Genomic DNA, 24590 nt, shown 5'->3' with positions numbered 1-24590 from the left:
CCCCTCTCTATGTACATTGTCCCCCCTCTCTATACATTGCCCCCCCTCTCTATACATTGCCCCCCCTCTCTCGGATGAACGGATGATCCGACACTCTCTGCGCAGAGATGGGGGGCCCGCTGGCCGCTGGGTACCGATCCGGCGCTGGGCCCCCTACAGGCCCGAGGCCCTGGTGCGCCCGCACCGCCTGCACCGGCGGTAGTTCCGGCACTGCAAGAGGGGTGTTCTCCCAACACTGCTTGGGATTTCAGTGCAGCAGGGGCAGTGTTGCCAGCTCACAATGGTAGATAGAAGCTCACTGGATTCCTGGTAGATCCACACATATTTAAAAACCCAAAAAATGCGGAAATGGGCATTTATTGCAGAGATGTACTGAATTCGTTTTCTTATTTTGCACAGACATACACATCAACATGCTGATTATTGTGACCCACCGTCAGCTCCACAAGTCCTGTGTGATATTAAATGGAAATTCTATAGTTTTACAGAATAATGACCATTATAGGTATAGGGGAAAGAGCAATGCGTGAAGTGCAAGAACACATAGCACCCAATCATAAGTAATCTTTTATTAGTCTGATTACAATAAACTGCCAAAAACTGAAATCCTATAGCAAAAGTGCCATTGGTCAGCCCACCCAAAATTAATATTTCTGTTTTTGGAAGACACTGGAAAATTGAATCACCTCATAGATTTTTTATATCCCTCATAAAATATTCAGTGATATATCCATGCTTGAGTTCTTGGGCCACCACAACATTTGTGAACACTGTAAGGGGTCCTATTCCTCCTGCCGGGCATTTTTTTTACATGAATAATGTAACAGGTAGATACAACCTGTAACCACCAGCAGTCAGGAATCATGGAAGGCAGGTGTGAATGCTGGAGTATTAAAGGCTTAATTCATCAATCTCTACCTAACTACAATATCATTTTGGGTGGACAAAGCCTTTAACTAAAGGCCTTTATGTTGATGTGTATTCACGAAACTCAGTGTATGCTTACCTAAGGCTATCCGAAAAAGCCTCCACAGCATATTTAGAGACACAGTAACCTCCTCCGTTTGCTGATATCCTCCCAAGTACGCTGGCCATGTTAACAATTCTGCCCCGTGCCTGCTTTACCAGGGGTAGAAAACGTAATGTTACTCCAATGGTGCCAAATGTGTTCACCTCCATAACCCTCCGATAATCCTCTATTGTCATCCATTCAGTAGGGCCTATTGGGTTTGCAATGCCTGCATTGTTGACTAGCCCATACAGACCTATGAAAAGAAAAATGAAAAGTGTTGTCATTGTCAGCTATATAAAGATAGATATATAGCTTAGTTCATTCAACACAATGGGTTCATTCTAATACACAAACATGATGAAGAGTTGCTATACAGGTCTTCAACTTTAGCTTGACTGTGGTAACCTCAGGAAATATTTAATTAAACTAAACCTGATGCTACCCTGAGACAAAGCAATGCCAAGTGTGGACTGCTTTTGCCAGGTGTGGACTGCTGCTGCTTTTGTAGGCCGCCAAACCTGAGTCACATACTGTATGCAAAGGTTGAATCAGTCAAATGTTGGTACTGGGACACACCGCTAACACGTAGATACACAACTTCACCAGCACTGGTGAAGTTTTGATGCTATGACTGTATGAATAATGACAGCAAGCATTGTGAGTCACTACTGCACTTACTGAATGAAGGGCTAATAAGTGTGCTATGTTTCCTTATGGTACACCCCTGACACATTACACAATGCAGTGGGGGTTCCTCTCAAACGGTCACTAAAACGTCAACACTGCATTGTGGGATGAGGTGAAACTTGACAGGTTCCTGCCAGGATGCTATTTCATATCACATGAAACTTTTTTTTTGCATGACCTCATAAAGCTTGACTTTTGCATTGAAGTTTACAAGGCAACCTATGATAACATTTTAACAAGGATAAGTTACTCCAGATTTACTTTAATAATCCTGAATTGCTGTGCTGTGAAGCCCCACCCTCTTTTAACCAACCCACCCCCATTTTCCTGCAAAAATGTCGTGCAAACATTTTTGACACACACCATAGAAAGAAATGGTGTTGTCATTCCTTCCAACAGGAGTCAGAAACATGCACATTGCCCAAGCACATCAGATTATTGCAAATATGCCAGTCAAGTATTAAGACAGTAGAGTGTAATTCTGTTATTTATTCCTCTAGAGTAGAGGCCAAACATCAAATGGAACCATTCAACTTTTTGGTGATCTGCCCCGTTGGGGCCTCATGACCATGAAAAAGTAACATCATGCTTATTTTCCCCATATTTCTCTACCAACTTATTGCCCAACCCTTTCTAATGTACATATAGACATTCACATTAGTTCCCATCCCAGGGGAGATAACAATCTACTGTCTCTAGCACAGTCGTACAGAATAAGGAGAGATAGTTTAGTTAAAGAACTATTAATCCTAAAGGAGCACTAATAGGAATCTCACATTTTTTCCTAAATTATGGGTAGTCTCCCTGTGGGCACCTAGTTTTACACCTCTCCCCCTAATTACATCGTTTCACAAAGCATAGGGGAATACAAGGGGTCAGCAACCTGCGGGTCCAGAGGCGCATGTGGTTCTTTCATCCCTCTGCTGCTGCTCCCTGTTTAGGGGCAGAACTACTGCCTGAGGCTGTGGGGGGGGGGGGGGCAGTGGGGTCCAGTCCTGGGCACCCCCCCTTGTGGAATATGCGGCAGTGCAGGGTCCCGGGGGCCCCGCATTGCCGACGGGCTTCTCAGTAAGGAGGCGGGAGAGGAGAAGTGTGTGTCACATGCCCCGCTCCCTGCATTGCACACCGTCTGGCATGCTGGCTGTGAGGCTTGGCAGGTGAGTCCAGTGCGTTACTAAGCCCAGAGTCCAGTGTGTTACTAAACCCACATATACCTATATACATAGCATAAAGATAAAAAAGGATATATGGAGTGTTATCTTCATTTTAGATGTCAAAAGGGTTTTGTAGCTCCCAGTGTTTTCTTTTCTGTGGGAAACAGGTCCAAATGGCTCTTTGAGTGTTCAAGGTTGTTGACCCCTGCACTAGGCAAATACCACCCTAGCAGGAACTGAGACCAGGACTACTGTCAGAAGTGCAAATCACTTAGGTCCTAGTTATATTTCTTTGAGCTGTTGCAGATCATTAATACATGCGTGTTAACGTGAGTTATGTAATGCATTAATATGTGTTGCATTAAGGCAGGCCATTTCCAACACACAGTAACGGTCTAAAAATTGGACATGGCCCATTTGTTAATGCAGCGATTACAAGACACAGCAGGTACATTGTGGTGCACTATGTTGCAGCCTAATTTGAGGATTTGCATTGAGGTGCAGTTCCAAATGAATGGCACCACAAATCAGCACACCAAAGATAATGGATGAACTCACATTGCATTTTAGCGCACGTTACTACATTACAGATGTGAAGTACACCAGAGATTGGTCCACTGGATGCCAAACACTGTATACCTGGGCCGATCAATGACGTCCACTATATTATAAAGCTGAACTCCATGCAGAAAAACGTTCATTTAATTAAGTTCCGCAATAGCAACAAAGATATATATCCACTTTGTGTGCACCAATTACATTTTCAAAAACAGCTATTACCTTTTAGGTAAAAGTGACACTATCACTGTGCTGTATATAGCCTGAGCAGACATCAGAGCTGTGGGAGGGGCACAACAGGCTACACCTACTACAGGCTAACTTGAATTACAGGAGTGGGCGTATACAAGACCAGTCACCCTGCACAAGGAGCGAGAGCAGCGGTGACTATTACAGGAAGCTCCTGCACAGAGGAAAACGTTCACACTGGATTACTGCACAGATCTTCACATCTGTTGTGGCTGTTACGAGGGGTTCCCATTCTCTATTTTGCCATTTTATTTACTTTACATTAAATATAATGCGGCAGGAAGTGCTGGAACATGCAAGAAAGGTGGAAACTCCAGCTCTCCATGGTGGATAGAAAATAACAGTAATAAAAAGGTAAAATAAAAATAAATAGTATTTTAAAAATACACAAACCCGCACACAAATATAAAACAATATATAAGATATCCCAGCACAGGTCAGAGGTTCAGGAATAATTTTAGGGACAGCATTCTAGTTCAACCCTAAATAGATGAAGTAGTAAACGTTTTTGTTTTTTTTGGTGGAAGTCCCATAATAAACACTTTCGCACACATTAAATTTTTACTGTACAATTCTATATTTAGTCATATTTAATAACTCTTTTATCTTTGATATTTAAGCATTTGTAAGATTTTGCCATGACTTTGTAATGATTTTGGCATTGCCTGGCAATATAAAGGGTTAAGGGGAAGTATACAGTATTTTGTGAATACTGAGCTATTATTGCAGTATTTCCCTTAATAGCTTTCATACTAACGTTATTTTGCAAGCTTGAGCTTCCTTATTTTTTTATTACATAAGTGAACGTAAAGGCAAAACTTGTTGCTGTTAAATTGTGGATAGGGTATGGAAGGCCTAGACCCTTTATAAAGTTTTTATTGCTGTCTGCGTGCTCATTGGAGAGATTCACCTTCTTGGGGATCATTGTGAATGAGACAAGAAAAAGGAGAAAGAGGGGGACTTGTTCCACTTTGGGAGACAGAAAAAAATATAACCTGACAGGGGTTTTAGCCCTTTATTACTTTATCCAAAAAAAAAAAAAGGTTTGTCTATAAAAACACATAATTGAATATAGAGATATGTGGATTAGCAGCTAGAGCTCAGTCTCATAGGCTCAGTGCTATTGTTGAGATAAAATATCAGCCAGACAGGAAGTGTTGTGTTTTCAAAGAGTCAACTGACTAATAGACTATCATTGTGAAAAGGAGCAGTAAAGCACAACTGCTGTGTTGCATTGCAAAGCCTGTGTAGATTATGAGCAAATATGGCTACCTGGTTTACATATAAACTACAAATTACACATAAATACAAGGGGGGAACTAAAACTGGAGCAGGCAGAATCTGGAGTAGCTGTGCACAATAACAAATCAGCTTCTCTCTTCAATTTGTTAGGTTAAGCTTGGAAAATAAAAAGCTAACGTCAGGTAATAGGTATGGGTAATAGGGGATCATAGGAGGTTCCTATGGGACCTAATTTCAAAGTCAAACATTAGTTCACTTTTGTTCCACATCTGTAATGACCTGTTTCTTGAATCACTCTGATAGCCAGTGGTGTATTATGGTTTTGTGCTGCCCTAGGCAAGCCTAAACTCGGAGATCCCCCCTAATCAAATTGGTATTGGTGCATCACTATATATATATGGGATTCTATTATATATGCATGTGTGCTGAGATCTATTATATATACAATAGATCCTCACACACATGTATATATAACAGAATCCCAGCACACAGGTATACTGTATATATATATGTGTGCAGGATTCTATTATATATACATGTGTGCTGGGATCTATTACACATGAGTGCCTGTAGCCGGAGATCACTGCTGAGCTGTCAGTGTAGTGATCAGTCCCCATCCGACACTGCTTCGCCCAGTCCCTTACCTTCAGCACTCGGATCCCAGCTCCCTGGGTCGCCGCTTGACCAGCAGGGCCCAGGCTCTCTCTCTCTCCCTCCCTGCCCTGGGATCCTGGCACTGGTCACCGCTGTTAGGGGTCCAATTCCGCCGCTACTGAATGACAGACAGTAGGAGGCTGTCCCGAACCCCAGCCACTTTCTTCTCCTCGGCCTAAATGGACTCTTTAGAAAGTGAAAGCATGGGTGGCAGTCAGGCGCTTCTTCAGCTTCTGGCACTGACTGCCTCACTGGTCTGGGGGCGGCTTTTTTTGCCACCCCCCTTGAAAGTGCCGCCCGAGGCAAACACTGTACAGACACCCAGATCACTTGTATTAACCACGATTGTGCCAATTAAGTGCCCCCCTCTGCACCACCTCCCCCACACCGTCGTCTTCTAGGTTCCCCACTCTTTTGGGGAGCCCAGGACAACAGAAAACAATGTCAGGATGGAGAGCAGTAGCAGACTGGGAAATGTCTGTTCCCCGATCTGCTCTGTGATCACGGAAGCATGAATCACTACTCTCAGTGCTTTGTGCTTTAGCTGTCGGAAGTCGGATAAATAATATAAAACAGTTTATTAACAATAAATAACTACTCCAGGATTTTAAAAAATCAACCCTTGCAGTGGATCTACCCTTGCACTGCAAGGGTAAACTGCTCGTTTTGTCTAGGGGTGAAAATAAAACACTAGCCTGAACCTCGGTCCTGCCTGGCTGCTAGGCCGGTCCATGCAGACTCTTCTTCCCCAGGCTCCAGCGGTCTGAAGACCTGTGAAGTCATTATGTCTAATACAGGTCCATTAGATGTAAAGATGCCGAGGGACATTCCACAGCTGGAGCAAAGCGGGAGAGGGGTGAGCAGTCACTGCCAGAGGACGGAGGATTGGGTGAGTATATCTTCTCTCCCCCCCCTCCTAGAGAAAAACAAGCAGTTAACCCTTGCAGTGCAGGGGTAGCCCCACTGCTAGGGTTAATTTTAAAAATCATGGAGTTGTTCTTTAATTGTATATATTTTATAACACAGACATCTCAACTCTCCCGGACAGATTAGGGGACATCTCCCTGAAATGAGAAGGGCACCTCCCTGAAATGACTTTTTTCAGGTTTGGATGACTGATAACAGATTTCCTTGTATACAATTTGCTTCCGGAAATATATATTTATTTTCCTCCGTATACATCTATAAAGAATCATTTTCAGGGCACAACAATTCTTACACAGTCCTTGGACGTCTTATCTTTACCTTTACTTCCCACCTCTGCTTTCACCCACTCCACGGCCTTTTTGATGCTTTCACAGTTGGTGACATCCAGCAAAGTGGTTTTCAGTCCCATAGGACAGGCTTTTTGCAGGCCGTCTGCTCCTGACTGTGTGAGGCATCCTGCAAGGACGTGGAAACCCTTCCTGTTCAGTCGCTTGGCCAGCAGATTTCCGAAGCCTGTGTCACAGCCGGTGATAAAGACATGTTTGTCAGACAGTCGTGAAATGGTCTGTCGGTCTCGCAGAAACCATCCGACCGCCCATGCGATGGCGAAAAGAAGCACGAGGCACCACATGGAACCCTTATAGAGGCCTGCATGTAAGAAAAGTAGAGAAAAATAAACATCTTAAGTGAAAAGTCTATTTCTTTTACAAGGAATTTACTTGTGTTCAGTAAATAAAACAATATAACAGTAGTAGTGTTGAAGCTAAGCTCCAGGCACACAGCTTCAAGTGGCATTAAAGTCAAAAGGTTTTTCGGCTATTTCAAATGCTGAGTAAATCACTTACAATGGATGCTGCTTCTTGACGTTTAAAAAGTTTTAGCTTCCTGCAGAATCAACTGGACCCTGAGCACTTGCCCTTATAATCTGTTTTAGGGTGGCTCCTTTCCCTTGCAGGGTCCCGTGGAGCCACCCCTCTGTGTGCTAGTAAGTAGTGTGTGTCTCCAGAAACACAAAGACACAACAGGGCAAGCCATTTCTTTGCTCCCATTAAGCAATGCATGATGGGATATGTAGTCTTGCAAAATCAGGATTGCATCACATCAAGCAGCAGGAAAAGATGCAAAGCACACTGGGAATCCAGGAAGTTGTTGAAAGTGATGGGCAAACAGAAGGCAGCACTCACTACATAAAAGGGATTTTTCAAGTGAGTTTTGATTGCATTTAAAAAAAACAGACCTAGTATGTACTCCTATTACAATGCCGATGTTATAACAGGAGAGTATACACTGAGTGGCCAGATTATTATGACCACCTGACGTTTGTAGGCTAATTAGCTATAATTTTGCGTTGAAGTTGCTAGAGGGCCAGACCATTAAAAATAGGGAAGCAGGTTGTTTACCACGACAGTAGAAGTGATTTTCTGAAGATATGGGTAAACAACGCGATTTAACAGCCTTTGAACGTGGGATGATTGTTGGCGCTCTGAGCCATGGTGCGAGTATCAGCAAAACAGCAGAATTCGTAAATGTTCAAGAGCAGCTGTTGTTAAAGTGTTTAAAGACTGGACTGTCAGCACAAAATCTGGGTCTGAACGTGCGAATTGTGGCCGTCAGCGACTAGTCAATGTTAGGGCAGAATGGAGAGTGGTAAGACGTGGCGGCCCAACAAAGTAATCTCGTGGCCCAACTAAGTACTGATGGGGTGCTCATAATAATCTGGCCACTCAGTGTATTCTGTGGCTTCTTTTAAAAAAGCCCTTTAAAATGTTGCAAAGCTTTACTGAAAAGCCATATAGAGTCGTGTAATCTATGAAATCACCTCGTCAGAAGCAACAAAGTGTATTTTCATTTTAAAAAGGCATCATATGAGCTAAATACAATGGTTCTTTATGGTGTGCACAGAACATGCGACATCTACATGGCCCTTACAAAAATAAGCACATGATTACTATGAAAAGCTACTAAATACCATGAAATAACCATAACAATCTATGGTGCTTACTGCTTATTACGAGACTTGTGTCGTGTCTGTCAACACAATTTACAATGCAGCAAACTCTATCCGTCCATAAGTCACATGTTGTTGCCTTCAGCCATAAAATCCATAAAACCTGAACAAACATAGACAATGCAGGAGCAGATAAGTGGAAATAAAAAAGGCGCACCACCACGTGCCATTAATTATACAACATTGTCAGAAAAGAAAGCTAGTGTACATAGAGGTTTCCCTAGTCGTAGTTCATTTTCATTGACGTCTTGTACATTTTAAATCTTTTTACATTTTCAACTGTATAAACTGATGTTTTATATATCAATGATTTGTCTAAAATCTGTATTTTATAATGAAATCCATGACACTGAGATTGCAGAGAATGTTGAGCGGCCCCATAAGAAAGTCTAGCACTGCCTTCACCTTTGCTGGCAGCCCAATGTATAATAAAGTCTAATAGATGACTAATTAAAAGCTATGGTGAATAAAGTAATGGCATCGCCTCAACATTGTCTTAAAGTCCAAAAGAAAAATAGTCTTTGAATTCATAGGCAAGATAACAGAGAATAAAACAGCCAACGTTACATAGTTACATAGTATTCGAGGTTGAATAAAGACACAGGTCCATCAAGTCCAACCTATTGCGTGTATGCATGTGATTCTACATGTGTATTAGTCCATGTGTGATCTTGTCCCTAAGTGTACCTGTACCCCTGTATGTTACGGTCTCTGAGGAAATCGTCCAACCGCTTTTTGAATGATTCCAGACTCTCCGCTGAAATCACTGCTTGCGGCAGAGAGTTCCAGACCCTAACCGCTCTCACTGTGAAGAACCCCCTACACGCCTTGTGCCGAAATCTCATCTCCACCAATTTTAGGTGGTGGCCTCTAGTCTTTGTTTTGGAGTTTACCGTAAAAAGTTTATTGCTGATGTTGCTATCCCCATTGAACATCCTGTACATCAGAATCATATCCCCCCTTAATCTCCTTACTTCCAGCGTGAACATGTTTAGATTTAGCAACCTTGCCTCATATCTTTGGTCCTCCATCCCCTTAATTAGTTTGGTTGCCCTTCTCTGGACTTTCTCCAGCTCAAGTACATCCTTTCTGTGGATTGGTGACCAAAACTGGACTGCATACTCCAGATGAGGCCGAACCAATGATCTATAAAGTGGCAAAATTATAGACTTGTCTCTACAGTACATTCCCTTTTTTAATGCATGACAGTACTCTGCTCGCTTTGTTTGCCGCAGCCTGGCATTGCAAGCTACTGTTCAATCTGTGGTCTACTATGACCCCCAAATCTTTTTCCATTTCTGACTTCTCTAGTGGAGTTCCCATCAATGTGTATCCTGCTTGCCTATTTGTAACCCCAAAGTGCATTACTTTACATTTATCGACATTAAAACTCTTCTGCCATATAGTTGCCCACTCCCCTATTTTATCCAGGTCCTCCTGTAATGTTATTGTGTCTAATTCCGTGTCTATTACCCTCCCAATTTTAGTATCATCAGCAAACACGGAAACATGGCTATTCTCTCTCTACCCGATATCGTTAATAAACAGGTTGAATAGCATGGGGCCTAGCACTGATCCCTGAGACACGCCACTCATGACCCTAGCCCAGTCTGAAAAGGAGCCATTTATCGATACTCTCTGGACACGTTCCTGTAGCCAGTTCTCTAGCCATGTACACAACATTTCATCTATGCCCATAGACCTCAGCTTGTGTTGTAAACGTTTATGTGGTACCGTGTCAAATGCTTTTGAAAAATCTAAAAATACTACATCCACCGGCCTCCCTCCATCTAGATCTCTACTTACCCTTTCGTAGAATGTTAATAGGTTGGTCTGGCAGGAACGGTCTTTTCTAAATCAATGCTGGTTATCATTTACTATACCATTATCCTGAACAAACTCTACTAAGTTGTTTGGAGGTTACAAATAGCACCTCATCAGAATGTTCTCTATAAGAATCCATGTTGTCAACGTTTACTATGTAAATAAAATGGATGTAATATTTGATGTAATATTTTATATTCTAGTTATACAACCCTCTTTGTGCACTAACCCTAGATGTTCCCATTTATAATATACAGTCCAGTTAACAATTTAAAAAATAACTCCGGGCAATTTTTTTACTAACCTTTGCAGTAGGGCTACCCTCACACTGCAAGGGATAATTGCACGTTTTCATCTAGGTAAAAATGTTATAAACTTATACTCACCTGAACCTCCAAGCCAGCTTGTTCTTAGACCGGTCCTTCCAGCGTCTCAAACCCTCTAAAAGCGCTGACAATTTCAAACTAATTGTAGTCTAAGGATCCTCGAGTCATTGCGATTTTTATACTGTATGTAGATGTGAGAATGCCGATGGACATAGCATCGTTGCAACCAGTGGCGTAACAATCGCCATAGCAACCCAGGCGGCCGCTATGGGGCCAGGGCACAGGGGGGCCTTGTCAGGACACCCCCCTGATGCCGTGCAGGCCGCATGGATCGATTCACAGGGCCCCATACAAAATTTTGCTATGGGGCCCTGTGATTTCTAGTTACGCCCCTGGTTGCAACAGAGAGGACAGAGGCAGGAGGGAGGTCAGTGACAGCCAGCCGACTTGAAGGTTCGGGTGAGTATAACTTATTTATTTTTGCACCTAGACACAAATGAGCAGTGACCCCTTGCAGTGGGGCTAAGGTTAATAAAAAATGCCCGGAGTTCTTCTTTAAATTGACAAGGCCTACTGTTGGAAACAGTTCTAACAGTTCCAACCACTTTGAATCAACATTTGATCACAAAACAACAAAGTGGATCAAGGTACACTACCACCCAGCACCAGTTATGTTTGGGATAAAAAGTTGGATGAAATTTATGAAAAATTGCTAGATAATTACACTGTGTATGTCCATTATGACAGCTTGGCCCAATGTAAGTATATACAGGTGAAACTCGATTAATTAGAATATCGTGCAAAGTTCATTTATTTCACTAATGCAACTTAAAAGGTGAAACTAATATATGAGATAGACTCATTACATGCAAAGCAAGATAATTCAAGCTGTGATTTGTCATAATTGTGATGATTATGGCTTACAGCTCATGAAAACCCCAAGAACCCCAAATCCACAACCTCAAAAAAGTAGATTATTACATGCAATCAATAAAACAAGGATTGTACATAGAACAATATCGGACCTCTGAAAAGTACAAGCATGCATATGTACTCAGTACTTGGTTTGGGCCCCTTTTGCAGCACTTACTGCAATTACTTTTGCACGATATTCTAATTATTCGAGTTTCACCTGTATACACTGAGTGGGCAGATTATTATTACCTCCCCATCAGTACTTCGTTGGGCCACGAGATGACTCCACGAGATGACTTCGTTGGGCCGCCTCATGAGTCCACGAGATGTTGAAAGGTGATGCGAGGAATCTGACTGCACTGTTGCCCTTCTGTTGTCTTGTACCAGTCTTGCCACTCTCCATTCTGCCCAACATTGACTAGTCGCTGACGGCCACAATTCGCACATTTTGGTTGGATTTTTGGTTGGCAGTCCAGTCTTTAAACACTTTAACAATGAGCCCCTCTTGAACATTTAACGAATTCTGCTGTTTTGCTGATACTCGCTCCATGGCTCCGAGCACCAACAATCATCCCACGTTCCAAGGCTGTTAAATCGCGTTGTTTACCCGTATCTTCAGAAAAAATCACTTCTACTGTCGTGGTAAACAACCTGCTTCTTTATTTATAATTGTCTGGCCCTCTAGCAACTTCAGCGCGAAATTATAGCTAATTATAGCTAATTTGCCTACAAACGTCAGGTGGTCATAATAATCTGGCCATTCAGTGTATTTTATACCTGGAATGGCCACAGGAATCCTATAAGACCATGTTATGGCACCACTCCTTGTCCAATTAAATAATGTCCTGTATTCACTGATAAAAATACTAGGCGTTCCCTGATGTGCTGAGCAAGCTTGTGTTTTCAGCGCAGAAACATACAGGACCCAGAAGATCACTGTAATGCACTGTAGTTGCTGTGGTTACTACAGTGTTTTACAGGATCCCTATGGTCCTTCTGGGTATAATATATGTATACTTGTATTGGATGAATGTAAGAGTATATAAATATTTATACCTGGAGTATAGCTGTAATCATTTGTCAGTTGGCATTGCTGAATGATAATCATAAAGCGGACAAGTTGTTCTAAGCACCCTAAGCTGATGAGCCCTGTAGGATGTGCATGGGTTACTAGGATGTGGTCATACAAGCCTGACTACATAACCAATGCTGAAAGACAGATGAAAATGCAGAGATGGACATGGAGGGTGTGCATGGACTACTAGGATGTGGTCATACAAGCCTGACTAGATAACCAATGCTGAAAAACAGATTACCATGCAGAGATGGACATGGAGCATGTGCATGTGTTACTAGGATGTGGTCATACAAGCCTGACTACATAACCAATGCTGAAAGGCAGATGACCATGCAGAGATGGACATAGAGCATGTGCATGTGTTACTAGGATGTGGTCATACAAGCCTGACTACATAACCAATGCTGAAAGGCAGATGACCATGCAGAGATGGACATGGAGGGTGTGCATGGATTACTAGGATGTGGTGATACAAGCCTGATTACATAACTAGTTCCCAAAGATAGATGACCATGCAGAGATGGACATGAAGGATGTGCATGGATAACTAGGATGTGGTCATACAAGCCTGACTATATAACTAGTTCCCAAAGACAGATGACCATGCAGAGATGGACATGAAGGATGTGTATGGATTACTAGGATGTGGTCATACAAGCCTGACTACATAACTAGTACCCAAAGACAGATGTCCATGCAGAGATGGACACAAAATGAGTAGCCTATAGATTGGTCTGCACAGATACCACTTATTTATGTTATTTAGGCTTTTTATTGACCATTACAAAGGCCTGATGCAGTTAAAACCATGTACTATGATGAAATGTTATGCTTCCAGTGAGGAATATCATGTGACAATATGTCAATTTTGTTCCAACAGTTGTGTTACTATTTTGGTGTCGAGCTGATGGAACATAAATCCTTGTATGTTATTCACAGTTATGGCAATTGTAATTATGTAAGCAAAAAGCTTTTCCATCTGCAATCAAGACCTTCAAAAAGCTGTGCAGGGGTACTGAAACAGGAGAAGGTTAACCCGTTTTAGCACTGTATAGACAAAATGCAGATGAAAAAAGTAACTTTGCCATGCGTTGTACCAGAAACATCATTTTAATGTAATTTTGTCCAATAAATAGGAAACCTAATAAAATGTATACTTTGTATTTACTGTAAAATGATTTTCTTTAATATCAACACTGGTCAAAATAGAAAGATATTAGGGGGAATTTATGAACATGCTTGCAACAAAATTTTTAGGTGCAAAGACCAATATGTCATGCTAACTAACCTCAGAGTTTTATCTATGTTATGTGTCTTTTTTTTTTTAAAGTGTTCTTGCGACATATTAATGTTTGCGTCTCACTGCACATGTTTTGTGACATTTCGCATAATATTTCAACTGCGCAGTATTTGTGTTCAGCATTTGCGACAGTAAAAGTCCTCCAAACAGACGAACATCCTAGAAATTCTCCTGAGCACTTCTTAAACTATCACAAAGGTAACTTGTACCTATTCAGCTCTCATCCAAGAGGTTCCCCAGGAAGCTTGCGACAATATAGAGAATTTAGAGGCAGAAAAATAGAGACGGTTTTGAGACAATTCTTCTTATGAAGGCATGTAGGAATGAAACAACAACTAAGATAATAAATCTGTCTCTGTATGCACTATAAACAAATGATACGACAGTTTGAGAGACGCTGATGATGCATCGACATTGATAAGTTCCTCCCAATGCATTTGTAATTTTATACATCTTTTTGTCAATAGATTACATGGAAAGTAATGCACATTGCGATAAGGCACGTGCTAATGCAATTATATCAACCAATCTTAAAGTGACACTAAACTCAGAAGTTAAGTTTTAAAAATGCATTAAAGTACCTTAACAAAGACAAATAAGTTACATTTTTATTAATACTTAGGATACTTGAATGCATTTTTAAGATTTAACTCCTGAGTTTAGTGTCACTTTAAGATTACCCAAATGTATTTGCAGCTACTCTCTGACCTGTACAGCAGTAAGGAGGTATTTTTGGTCTATTACTGTATTTTTAAAAAATTGTTTCCGTTAATGTTTAGTTTGAGATGACTTAGTGGAACTGGCCTGCTCAGATGACTCCGCATCATCTGAATGGGGCTTAGGTCAAGGCATTTAACCACTCACTTAGTTGAGCTGCTCTGTTAATGATTTACTCTTGTGTTTTAGCACCCTGTCAAGTGGCAATCTAACCTCTTTTGAATTTTAAGACACAGACAATTACCCTGACCTTCTACTGTCACATTTCCTAAAGTAGCTTGGAATTCACTAGTGTTTTTAAAAGAGAACAATGGCCAAACCACTGCCTGATTGACAGCTGGCTCTGCCTCCAGAGCCAGAGCCAACTGTGCCCGCCCCCTTCCCCATATGTCCCTCCAGTCAGCGCTGGAGGAACAGAGAGGGGGGAGTCCTTGCAGGGAGTGGTGACTGAGAGTCACCACTCCCTGCAAAGGAAGATTTTTATGGTTTGGCCACCCTTAGCAGCAATGGCACATGGCAACTTTCCCAAATGGAAAATTGGTAGCGTAGAAATAAAAATAAGACAGGGGTTCTAGCCTTTCTCTACTCCAATAAAGAAAAGCATTTCTATTTCTGTCTGTGTTGCTGATGGAAAGTTCTTCTCACCTGCACCTAATAAAGTCCAATCTGATCTGATAAATATTCTTGGCTGCTAGTAAGCTGCCAGATCTGCAGCACCTTTCTTTATCCCCACGAGGCTAAATCAGACAGAAATATGTATTTGTCACCTATTCATCTCATGTTGGGGCAACTAATGAGAACTGCATTCTCACAATGATAAAACTCTAATTTGGCTGCATCATACCTCCGAGACATTCATATACACTGTCTGTCCAAAAAAAGTCACCAACTGGATTTAGCTAAGCAAATATGTCAGAGCCCTCCATTGGATAATAGGTCTAAGTTCAGCAATATTATGTGCCTAAAAAATGAGGTCAACTGTCTACCTGAATATACTGAATGACCAGGTTGTTTCATCAATGGATTATTTCTTCCTGATGGCATGGGCATATTCCAATATGACAATGCCAGGATTCATCGGGCTCAAATTGTGAAAGTGGTTCAGAAAGCATGAGAAATAATTTCCACACATGGATCAGCCACCACAGAGTCCAGACCTTAACCCCATTGAGAATCTTTGGGATGTGCTGGAAAAGACTTTACACAGTGGGCCGACTCTCCCATCATCACTACAAGATCTTGGTGAGAAATGAATGCAGCTCCGGATAGAAATACATTTTGTGGCATTGCATAAGCTTATTGAAACCATGCCACTGCAAATGTGTGACATAATCAAAGCTAAAGGAGGTACGATGAATTATTAGTGTGTGTCTTTCTTTTGGGCAGGCAGTGTATTTTAGACCACAAAATCAGGAGCGGCTCATATATTGTCTGACTTTGAGTATTTGACCATATCTGCCAGTGTATACCCAAATTCACCATGTGTTTGGAAACTTTCTTTCTCCCATAGCACAAAATTATAGAGAGGAATTCAAGTCACATACAAAATAGCAGAAGCATTGATCACGGCAGAATTTACAGTTAACAAGCATGAAAGCATCAATAATCCCAAAATGAGATGTAGAATATCAAAGAAGAGATAGTGCCATGAATCAAAATAATGGAAGACGGATCAGCAGGGAACACAACTCTACAAATAAAGCTCATAAAACCGTTACATTTACCACAAAATGAAACATGACATCTCCAGCTGGCAGATGCATAAAGTATTGAATTAACAACTGTGTATGCAATGCAGTAAAAAGGGGCTGTAGGCACAAGAAAGAATGCAGTTCAATGCACGACAGCAGTGGTGGATCCAGGGGGGGGGGCAACGGGGCAATTGCCCACCCCCCCCGAGATAGAGACTAAAAAAAAAGTAATACAAAAATGAAAGAATCATTAAAAAAAAATAAAGCATAAAATTTTTTTAAAAAGAAAACTATTTTTTGAAGTCCCTTGGCACAGTAGCAGTGGAAGAGCCAGATGGGGGGGCTTATTTTCTGGCAGTTCCCCCCCCGAGACTAGACTCTGGATCCGCCCCTGCACGACAGTCCATTCAATAGGAACATAAAACAACAAACAAGAACGAATGAGCTTGTTCAACAAGGCAGTCCAAACATAAAAAAATGTTAAGAAAAGAGCAGTGTAATATAGAAGCCAATCACCTAATGATCTCTTAATTGTCCCGACTACAGTAAACAAAGCTCTGAATAGCTCCTAGGCATCTGCAAATTTGATGCGGTGCTTTGCCATATAGTTTTTGCCTTGTATTGTATTTTATTAAATATAATACACTGCTGTTTAAAGGGAAATGTTGGCCAGGCTATTGATATTCAAATGTATATAGCACATATTTGTAGCTAGTGTCTATTTAAATTCAAAAGCTGTAGTCAGCCTGAATCTGATTGCTAGTTTAAGTTTTCTGTGTCTCTCCGATTGCTAGCGAGAGTCTCTGGCAATAGTGTTAGGAGCTATGCTAATCAAAGTTAGGAATATTTATGTCTCCCTGGCCAACCGCTAGGAGTTACATTGACAGTGGTACAGGTGGGAAGAGGGTATAAATAATTGGGTAGTGACTTTGGGAAGTATGTCTTCCCTGGGCCTACTGTCTGGGGCAGGGATGCTGTTGTATGTCTGTTCCTCCTAGGCCTGCTGCCTGAGGAGGGTGACCATGTGCTTGGACAGAGGACTGAGTTTGAAGCCTAGTGTGTGAAGCCTGGCAATTGAGATGCCATGGGGGAACTTCAGACTGAATAAGGAGCTTGAGAAGCTGGGTAGAAGCTTGGTCCTTGGCTGTGTGGTGATTTCTGCCCAAGGAGTCAGTAGCTGATTTATCCAGTATCTTACAGCCTGGAGCTCTATTCACAGAATACCCGTCTGCTTAAACAATCTCTATCTGTGAGGATTATGAATACTCTAATCTGGAGTCTGCCGAGCCCATAGGTGTCCAGAGTCCTAACCCAGAGAGTTGAGCAATAAACTCTTTGTTTTTACATCTAAAAGTGACAGGCGCCCATCTGTTCCCATTGCTTCACGGATGCCAAGGACCAAATCCTGAGGTGAAATGCTACCCCACCCTGCCTCTGGGGTCCCTCACATGCCCTTAGGAGTCAGGGGGTGCTACACAGTAAAACAAGCCCTCTCTGATCTCTGTAGCTAAAAGCACTGTGGACCAACAAAGTGTATGTAAAGAAAAGAGATGGGTTTTAACCATTCCATACTTAGCCTGCATTGTCGTCTGCAGATGTCTTCAACCACATCCGTAGCATGCACACAGTCTCTGACCATGATTTTCCTTTAAATTGTCTGCAGTCTATGACAGCCCTCTTTAGCATGAAGTATATTGAATATCAAGTGCAGCCATTTGTTGATGTCAGGGGCCCCAGCTGAGGCCCCTGTATATCTCATAAATTGAAGAACACAACTCTACACAATCAGCTAACAAAACACAGAGCAGAAATTGTACTGTATAGTAGATCTATCAACAATATGACTCCTGTCCATCATGGGATTGCACTCCTGGCTCTTTTTAAAAATAGGGTATTGGTGAAATATTGCTGAATTGAAGGCATATAGATAATTGAGCAAGCTAAACAAAAATGGCAACGGCCCAAATCAATTTATAACTAGCTTTTAAAGGAAGGTGCACATGGCAGACCTTTCTACAGTACAAACTTTCTCCAGCATACTTACCAGCTAGCCTGCAAATAAAAAACAAATTACACTGTCTACCAATTTGGGTAAATGATGTTAAAAGCCTGGCACACGGACAGGGATCGTCTCCAAATATAACTTTATTTAATTCGGCGTAAAACCAGCTTACACATTACAGCTCAAACTCTGGGCCTTCGTCATAGCTAATATAAACATCCACATATAAAATCTTATATACTCCCAACCTCCAAACGGTAGGTGGAGCAATTAACTCAGGCAAAACTAACCCATACAGCACGTAAATTTAAAATAGGCCTGCAAATGAAGATCCACAGACTAGTTGAAGAGCAGCAGTTGGGAAACATTGGGTTAAACACTCAGGGCCCACTCACTCATCCTCCCCCTAGGGCTCCTCAGCCTCCCCCTAGTGCAGCACTGTCAGTTCTCACACCGAGCAGCCATTCAAAATATGCTGCCCGGTGCCAAGTGTCAGCTTGAGGTGGGAATGGGATGGAGCTATGGCCGCAGGGGAGTTCCACCCATACGTGCATTGCTTACAGCTCCCTCGCATGTCCTGTAGAGGTGCCTGGACTGGAGTGACATCACATTCTGGCTCCCGTCACCTCTACAGGGTGCACAAGGGAGCTGTACAAGAAATGCACATATGGATTGAGCTCCGTCACAGCACAGCAGCCCACACTGGACCCCACGCTGAGGATCCACTCCAGTTTTTGTAAGGTAGGTAGACTGGGTGGACCTAAAAAAATAAAAAAACATGTTGGAGTGTGTATGTGTGTGTGAATGTCTGAGTGTGTGAGATTGTGTCTGTGTTTGTATGTCAGTGTTTTTGAGGGCCCGTATACACTAGTACAGTGCAATAAACTGTAACACACAATTGCCCCTACCATGCATTCTGGTGTGGGAGGTGTGTTGCGTTGCTATTCATTTGAATGGTACCCCAAATGCACCTCCCACCCACACTTCGTACGCTCGCACTGGCACGTGCGGTACACCAATGCGGTGTGTTCCATTGCAGTGCAATTTGGGTCGTGACTTAATGACCAAGGACAAATGCGGGTCCTGAGGTTACACAGGTTGAGAACCACTGCAATAGGGGATCGTCATTTGCAACTTAAAGATCCACCAGGTGTCTTGTTCCAAGAGTCTATCATATGTGTCACCACCTCTCTCATGTGCAATAATCCTCTCTACACCAAGCAAAGTAATAGATGTCATATTGCCCCCAAGAACATCACATACCTTTTTTGATACATTTGAGGGGTGTAGTGCATTAGGATTTATTGCGTCACCAACTTACGTTAAAAACAGAGGTTTAAGTTGCACAACTTTTGCAAAACGTGTGGAAGCCATACTGCCTTGTCAAGGCTCTTCTGTGTTGGTCCTAACTCTAATCTATTAGAGCCTCCATCTTGGAGCATATATATAGCAAAGGGTACATTAAGTGTAGGACACTTGTACGCTATTATTGTATATAATTGCTATGATGCTATTTCGTTTCTCTTTGTTTTTTCCCCAGAAAACAGGAAGCTTAGCGGTTCTGTGGCTTCTCCCCAGACAGGAAATCTCATTTACGTATTCTTCCCTAAACCACAGTACTGGCTAATGGTACACTAAAAGTATTCAGCATACACATATCTGTGCACACAGACACATTCTTCTGCCATCATCATCATCATCATATATCTGCAGGCTCTTTTCACTGGGGTCTAGGTTTATCGAGGTTTAGGGTTATTTTTTAAAATTATATTATCATCTTAATCAACAATACATGACAACATCTGCTCGTGCACATTGAAACATTTCCTCTATTTGCCTTCCCCACATAACGATATTCAAAGCTTCTTCAATCAAATCTCTCCCATGAGACAAGATCGAAGAACAAACCAACACACTGCAAAAGTCGCTTTCACTTTCTAAATGCGCTCATAGCTGCCCTTGTTCAGTATTATCACCAGTTCTATTTATACCTCCAGCATTTTTGTAGCAAAAATTGAATAAAGTTGAAGATTGCTGGGTGCCAAGACGCCGTACAATATAGCCGCTCCCAGAGTTCATTCGTCATTGTAATAGTAATTCAGACACTGACTTGGCAAATAACCTGTTACTAGAGCTCTCTAGTTACTGACTATTCCTGAACCCTGAAGGAACTGTGTTCTGAGAGAAATGTGCAGGCTCACAATCTTAACCCCATTCTGAAAATACTAGTTGCCTGTTTTTTTCTTAGTACGTTCACACTAGCCCGCACAATAAAACGCTTTAGAGTACCGGCAAGGATGGTGTGACAAGGCCGGCGCATTACACTGTTAACTTTATTTGGAGTGACAGCAACAGGCATGACTCCCAGAGGCAGAGGTATGATGGAAGAGCCAAGGTTGCCTTCCCTTGTCTTATACTTTCTGAGTCACTGAGCAGATACAAGCATGCAGAAAGTGAAGCCAGAACAACTTATCTGCATACTTGTTCAGGGCCAGTGCCTCAGGAAGTAGTGACAGCTAAATGTGTCGGCACCTAGCTGTCACTACTCTCGTGTGACAGCTAGGTGACATTTTCAGAAGGAAAGGACAGCAATAACAGCCCTTATATTTCTATCACTGCAGGTTTCCCATTATGTAGTAGTTCCCCACACAGCTCAGTTGAAGGTAGATCATAATTACCTTATATCACCTTATCTAGGTGACATATACAACCCAATTCTCAGCCAATCATCAAAAGTATTGTTCCGATTCCTCGCTTGCAAGATGGTGCCGTGTTTTACTAACCAAAGGACCAGGTCAGAATGTTCTCTGCCAGTGAATATTCGCTGCTACAAATCACTAATGCCAGGGATTAATAGCAATATGTAGCTAGCACTTTTATCGCTATAGTTGTTGATGATTGCTCAGTAAAATACTGTTTGTCACTGCTACAAGTTAAAATCATGCAATAGTGTGGGTTGGAGTGCACTGCTACAAATTGCTCTCTTTCAGCAATTGCAGTGTGAATGTGAATACAGTGTGACTGTCGCTGGCAAACTTGTTGCTGACATGAAAGGCTGATCAAACTCCGTTGCTGAGCTACATATTTCTGCCAAATTACTGAATTTACAATTCCCAATTCCATAGAAAATGACTAGGATTCCCTTATCGAGAAATTGTTTTAAAACAAAAAAAAAAAGGATTGCTGTGAATAAATCACCTACCCGTCCGACATGGCCCTAAGTCTACAGGGACCTTGCCACACTACCATCTGTTCTTGGGGAATAAGTGATTGGCTGAATTGGAATTTCCTGGTCATTTAGTATTGCTTCCCTGAGATAACCCAAGATTACAATAAACATAGGGATGTGTATACCTGCCATATGTTTCATTTAAAAAAGTGACATTCAGTAGATGCACTCAGAGTGCCCCAGCCAGGATACTATCTGCATGGAGTTTGCATGTTATCCCTGTGCTTGCATGGGTCTCTTTCGGGAACTCCAGTTTTCTCCCACACTCCAAAGACATGCAGCTTAGTTAAGGGTATATGCATAGCCACATTAACTTCTATCGGCAAAGGGTGGTGAGGTTGTATTGTGTTGCACCACTCTGCACTAAAGAACAATACTGCAAGCAGTGCTCTCTTTCAACACACATCATTGCAGTGTGAACTGAGCCAATTTAAAACAAGGCAAATTCCCTTGTCCTTTACATAATGTTCAAGGACATAAGGTCCCTATCTTGTCTACATATAGTACCAATCTCGACAGGAGCCACTTAGGACCTGTTCACACCAGATGTGTTGGGGCTGTGCTGGAATAACGGACTGTGCAGCCCCAACACATTTGATGCCGGTGTTCTATCGAGAACGCCGACCCAGTCGAATTTGCTGACCTCACCATGTGCGCTTGCGCACACACCTGGATTAACTTGGAAACAGGGATTTTTTTTACAAAGTATTCATTTCTAATTCTTAATTGTGACCACTGATAATATGTCATCCATGGCAGTAAATGATGGATGGCATTTTATGCACATTCACAACATTGTAAGTAATTACATAATAATGTAACTACTTATGATGTTAATTGTGCATGTGCATAAAATGCCATCAATCATTTACTGCCATGGATGGAATATTATCAACAGTCACAATTAACAAATACAAGTTAATACTTTGTAAATAAATCCCTGTTTGCGAGTTCATGCCGTCTGTGCGTAAGCGCAGATGGCGAGGTTGGCATATTCGACTGGGTCGGCATTCTCGACAGAACACCGGCCCTAACTAGTTCCTTTCTATATTGGCCCTAGTATGTATGTGAGATAGGGACCCTATGTCAATGAATAGTATGTAATAGCACTGCGCTATATCAATAATAAATAATGTATAAAGGTTTTACTGTCCTGTGATCCTGAATTATAGCTGACAACTCAGTTCCTGTTTCAGTGTTGAGTCATACAGTGAGAAAGTGAGTTAAATATTAACAGTTTGTTTTGTATCAGCAGCGCCTGTCAGTCACATGAATCCTGCGCGGTACACACTACATGTCAGTTCTTACCTTTGCAGTCCCTTGGGATTCTCCAGTGGAATACACAGTATTTGGATGGAGCAGGCTCTTGGGTTCACTCTAAGCAGCTGTCAGAGCCTAGATTAGCAGGGAACTATCACCCTTTGTCTGCGGTTGTGCTGTCTTCTGCTGTTCTGCTGTGCTGCTGGTGAAGACACAGCCTGTTTGTAGGCAAAGTCCACCAGCTTTAAAGGAGAGATTTTCCTAGACTTACTAGAAGGGGGCGAGGAGGAGATTGTGCTGTTAACACTTAGTATAGCAATTGCTGGCAGCAGGATAGACTGAAATGGTATATAAACAGTGGCATCTGGATTGACATGATAAGAAACCTGTTGCTAAGAAGAATAAGCAGGGAAATGTTTGGTGTATGTTTAAGTTGGAGAGAAATACTAGAAGAGATAGATTTTCTTTTGCCTTCTGTAGCATAACATATAGCTAGGATGACAGACAAAAGCAATGTCTATAAAACGATAAAGGGATAGTTGTTGTATGCAATCTAACTGGTATTTATGTTTTAAGGGGAAAGTGTATTTTATTTTTAGCAAGCACATACGTTGAATAAATACGGTGTTCAGTGATATCCAGGCAAATCCTGAAGTTCAGCTGTAAATGTATTTTGTATGTGACATTTACATTTTCCTGCTTGTTCTTTTATAATTTTTTTTTCTATGGTATTAAAGTGTATGTCTGGGGAAGATATCTCTGCAGTACATGCACTTTTCTGTGTTTTGCAACCCTTGTATAAATTAAGCAAGCACCTAAGTTTGTTGGGTAACTGGCAACTCTGTCTCTGCTGCATTGGAATCCCAGGCAGTGTTGTCCTTCTAGAGCAGTGGCTCTCAATCTGTGTAACCTCCGGACCCACATTTGTCCTTGTCCATTTGTCATTAAGTCGTGACACAAGTTGCGCTGCAATGGAACGCATGGCATTGCGGGCAATAGAACTGTGGGTGGGAGGTGCGTTTGGGGTGCCATTCAAATGATTGTCAATGCAATTTACCTCTAACGGGTGGTACAGTGTGTTAATCGCACGGGACTGTGCAATTACGCACTGTACTAGTGTGAATGGGCCCTGAGAAACACTGACAGACACACATAACCACAGACACAATCTCACACACTCACAAACATTCTCACACACTTCAAAAACATTTTTTTTTTTTTTTTAGATTCACCCAGTCTCCCTATCTTACGAGGACTGGAGTGGATCCTCTGCCTGGGGTCCGGTGTGGGCTGCTGTGCTGTGATGGAGCTCCATCCATATGTGCATCCACTTGCACAGCTTCCTTGCACACCCTGTAGAGGTGCCAGGAGCCAGAATGTGACGTCACTCCGGTCCAGGCACCTCTATAGGACACACCAGGGAGCTTAAGAAATTCACAAATGGATGGAGCTCACCCCACCTCAAACTGAGACTCGGCTCTGGGCAGCATATTTTGAATGGCTGCTTGGTGCGAGAACTGGCAGTGCTGTGCTAGGGGGAGGCAGAGGAGCCTCTCACCTAGAAAAGTGGAAGGCATGCGGGGACCCACTGAACACGGGGTCGCGACCCACTTTTGGGTCACAACCTACCAGTTGAGAACCAAGGTTCTAGACAATAGAATCCCCCTTATGACATAGAGATAGGGAAAAGGGAGTGTTCTGCAGTCAAGCAGAGGACAACTCTGGCTGGACTGACAACACTGTTTACCTAATCAGGC

The 24590-nt window shown here is 42.2% G+C and overlaps 1 protein-coding gene across 1 annotated transcript in view; it reads right to left on the bottom strand.

Moving 5' to 3' along the window:
* Positions 1-24357, bottom strand: part of RDH5 (retinol dehydrogenase 5) — a 30847-nt gene extending 6490 nt beyond the window's left edge. The window contains exons 1-4 of the mRNA XM_018567985.1: positions 24352-24357; positions 18352-18355; positions 6802-7131; positions 1007-1265 (exon numbers count right to left, since the gene is read on the bottom strand). Of these exons, the coding sequence (XP_018423487.1) occupies positions 1007-1265; positions 6802-7114 (572 nt within the window). The 5' untranslated portion in view covers positions 7115-7131; positions 18352-18355; positions 24352-24357. The remainder of the gene's footprint in view (positions 1-1006; positions 1266-6801; positions 7132-18351; positions 18356-24351) is intronic.
* Between the last annotated feature and the right edge of the window lie 233 nt (positions 24358-24590).

Source organism: Nanorana parkeri, unplaced genomic scaffold, assembly GCF_000935625.1.
Source record: "Nanorana parkeri isolate BGI_ZX_2015 unplaced genomic scaffold, ASM93562v1 scaffold1125, whole genome shotgun sequence".
NCBI classification, from domain to species: domain Eukaryota; kingdom Metazoa; phylum Chordata; class Amphibia; order Anura; family Dicroglossidae; genus Nanorana; species Nanorana parkeri.
Note: the sequence above shows the minus strand (reverse complement) of the source record. Positions and strands in the feature narration are given on the sequence as shown.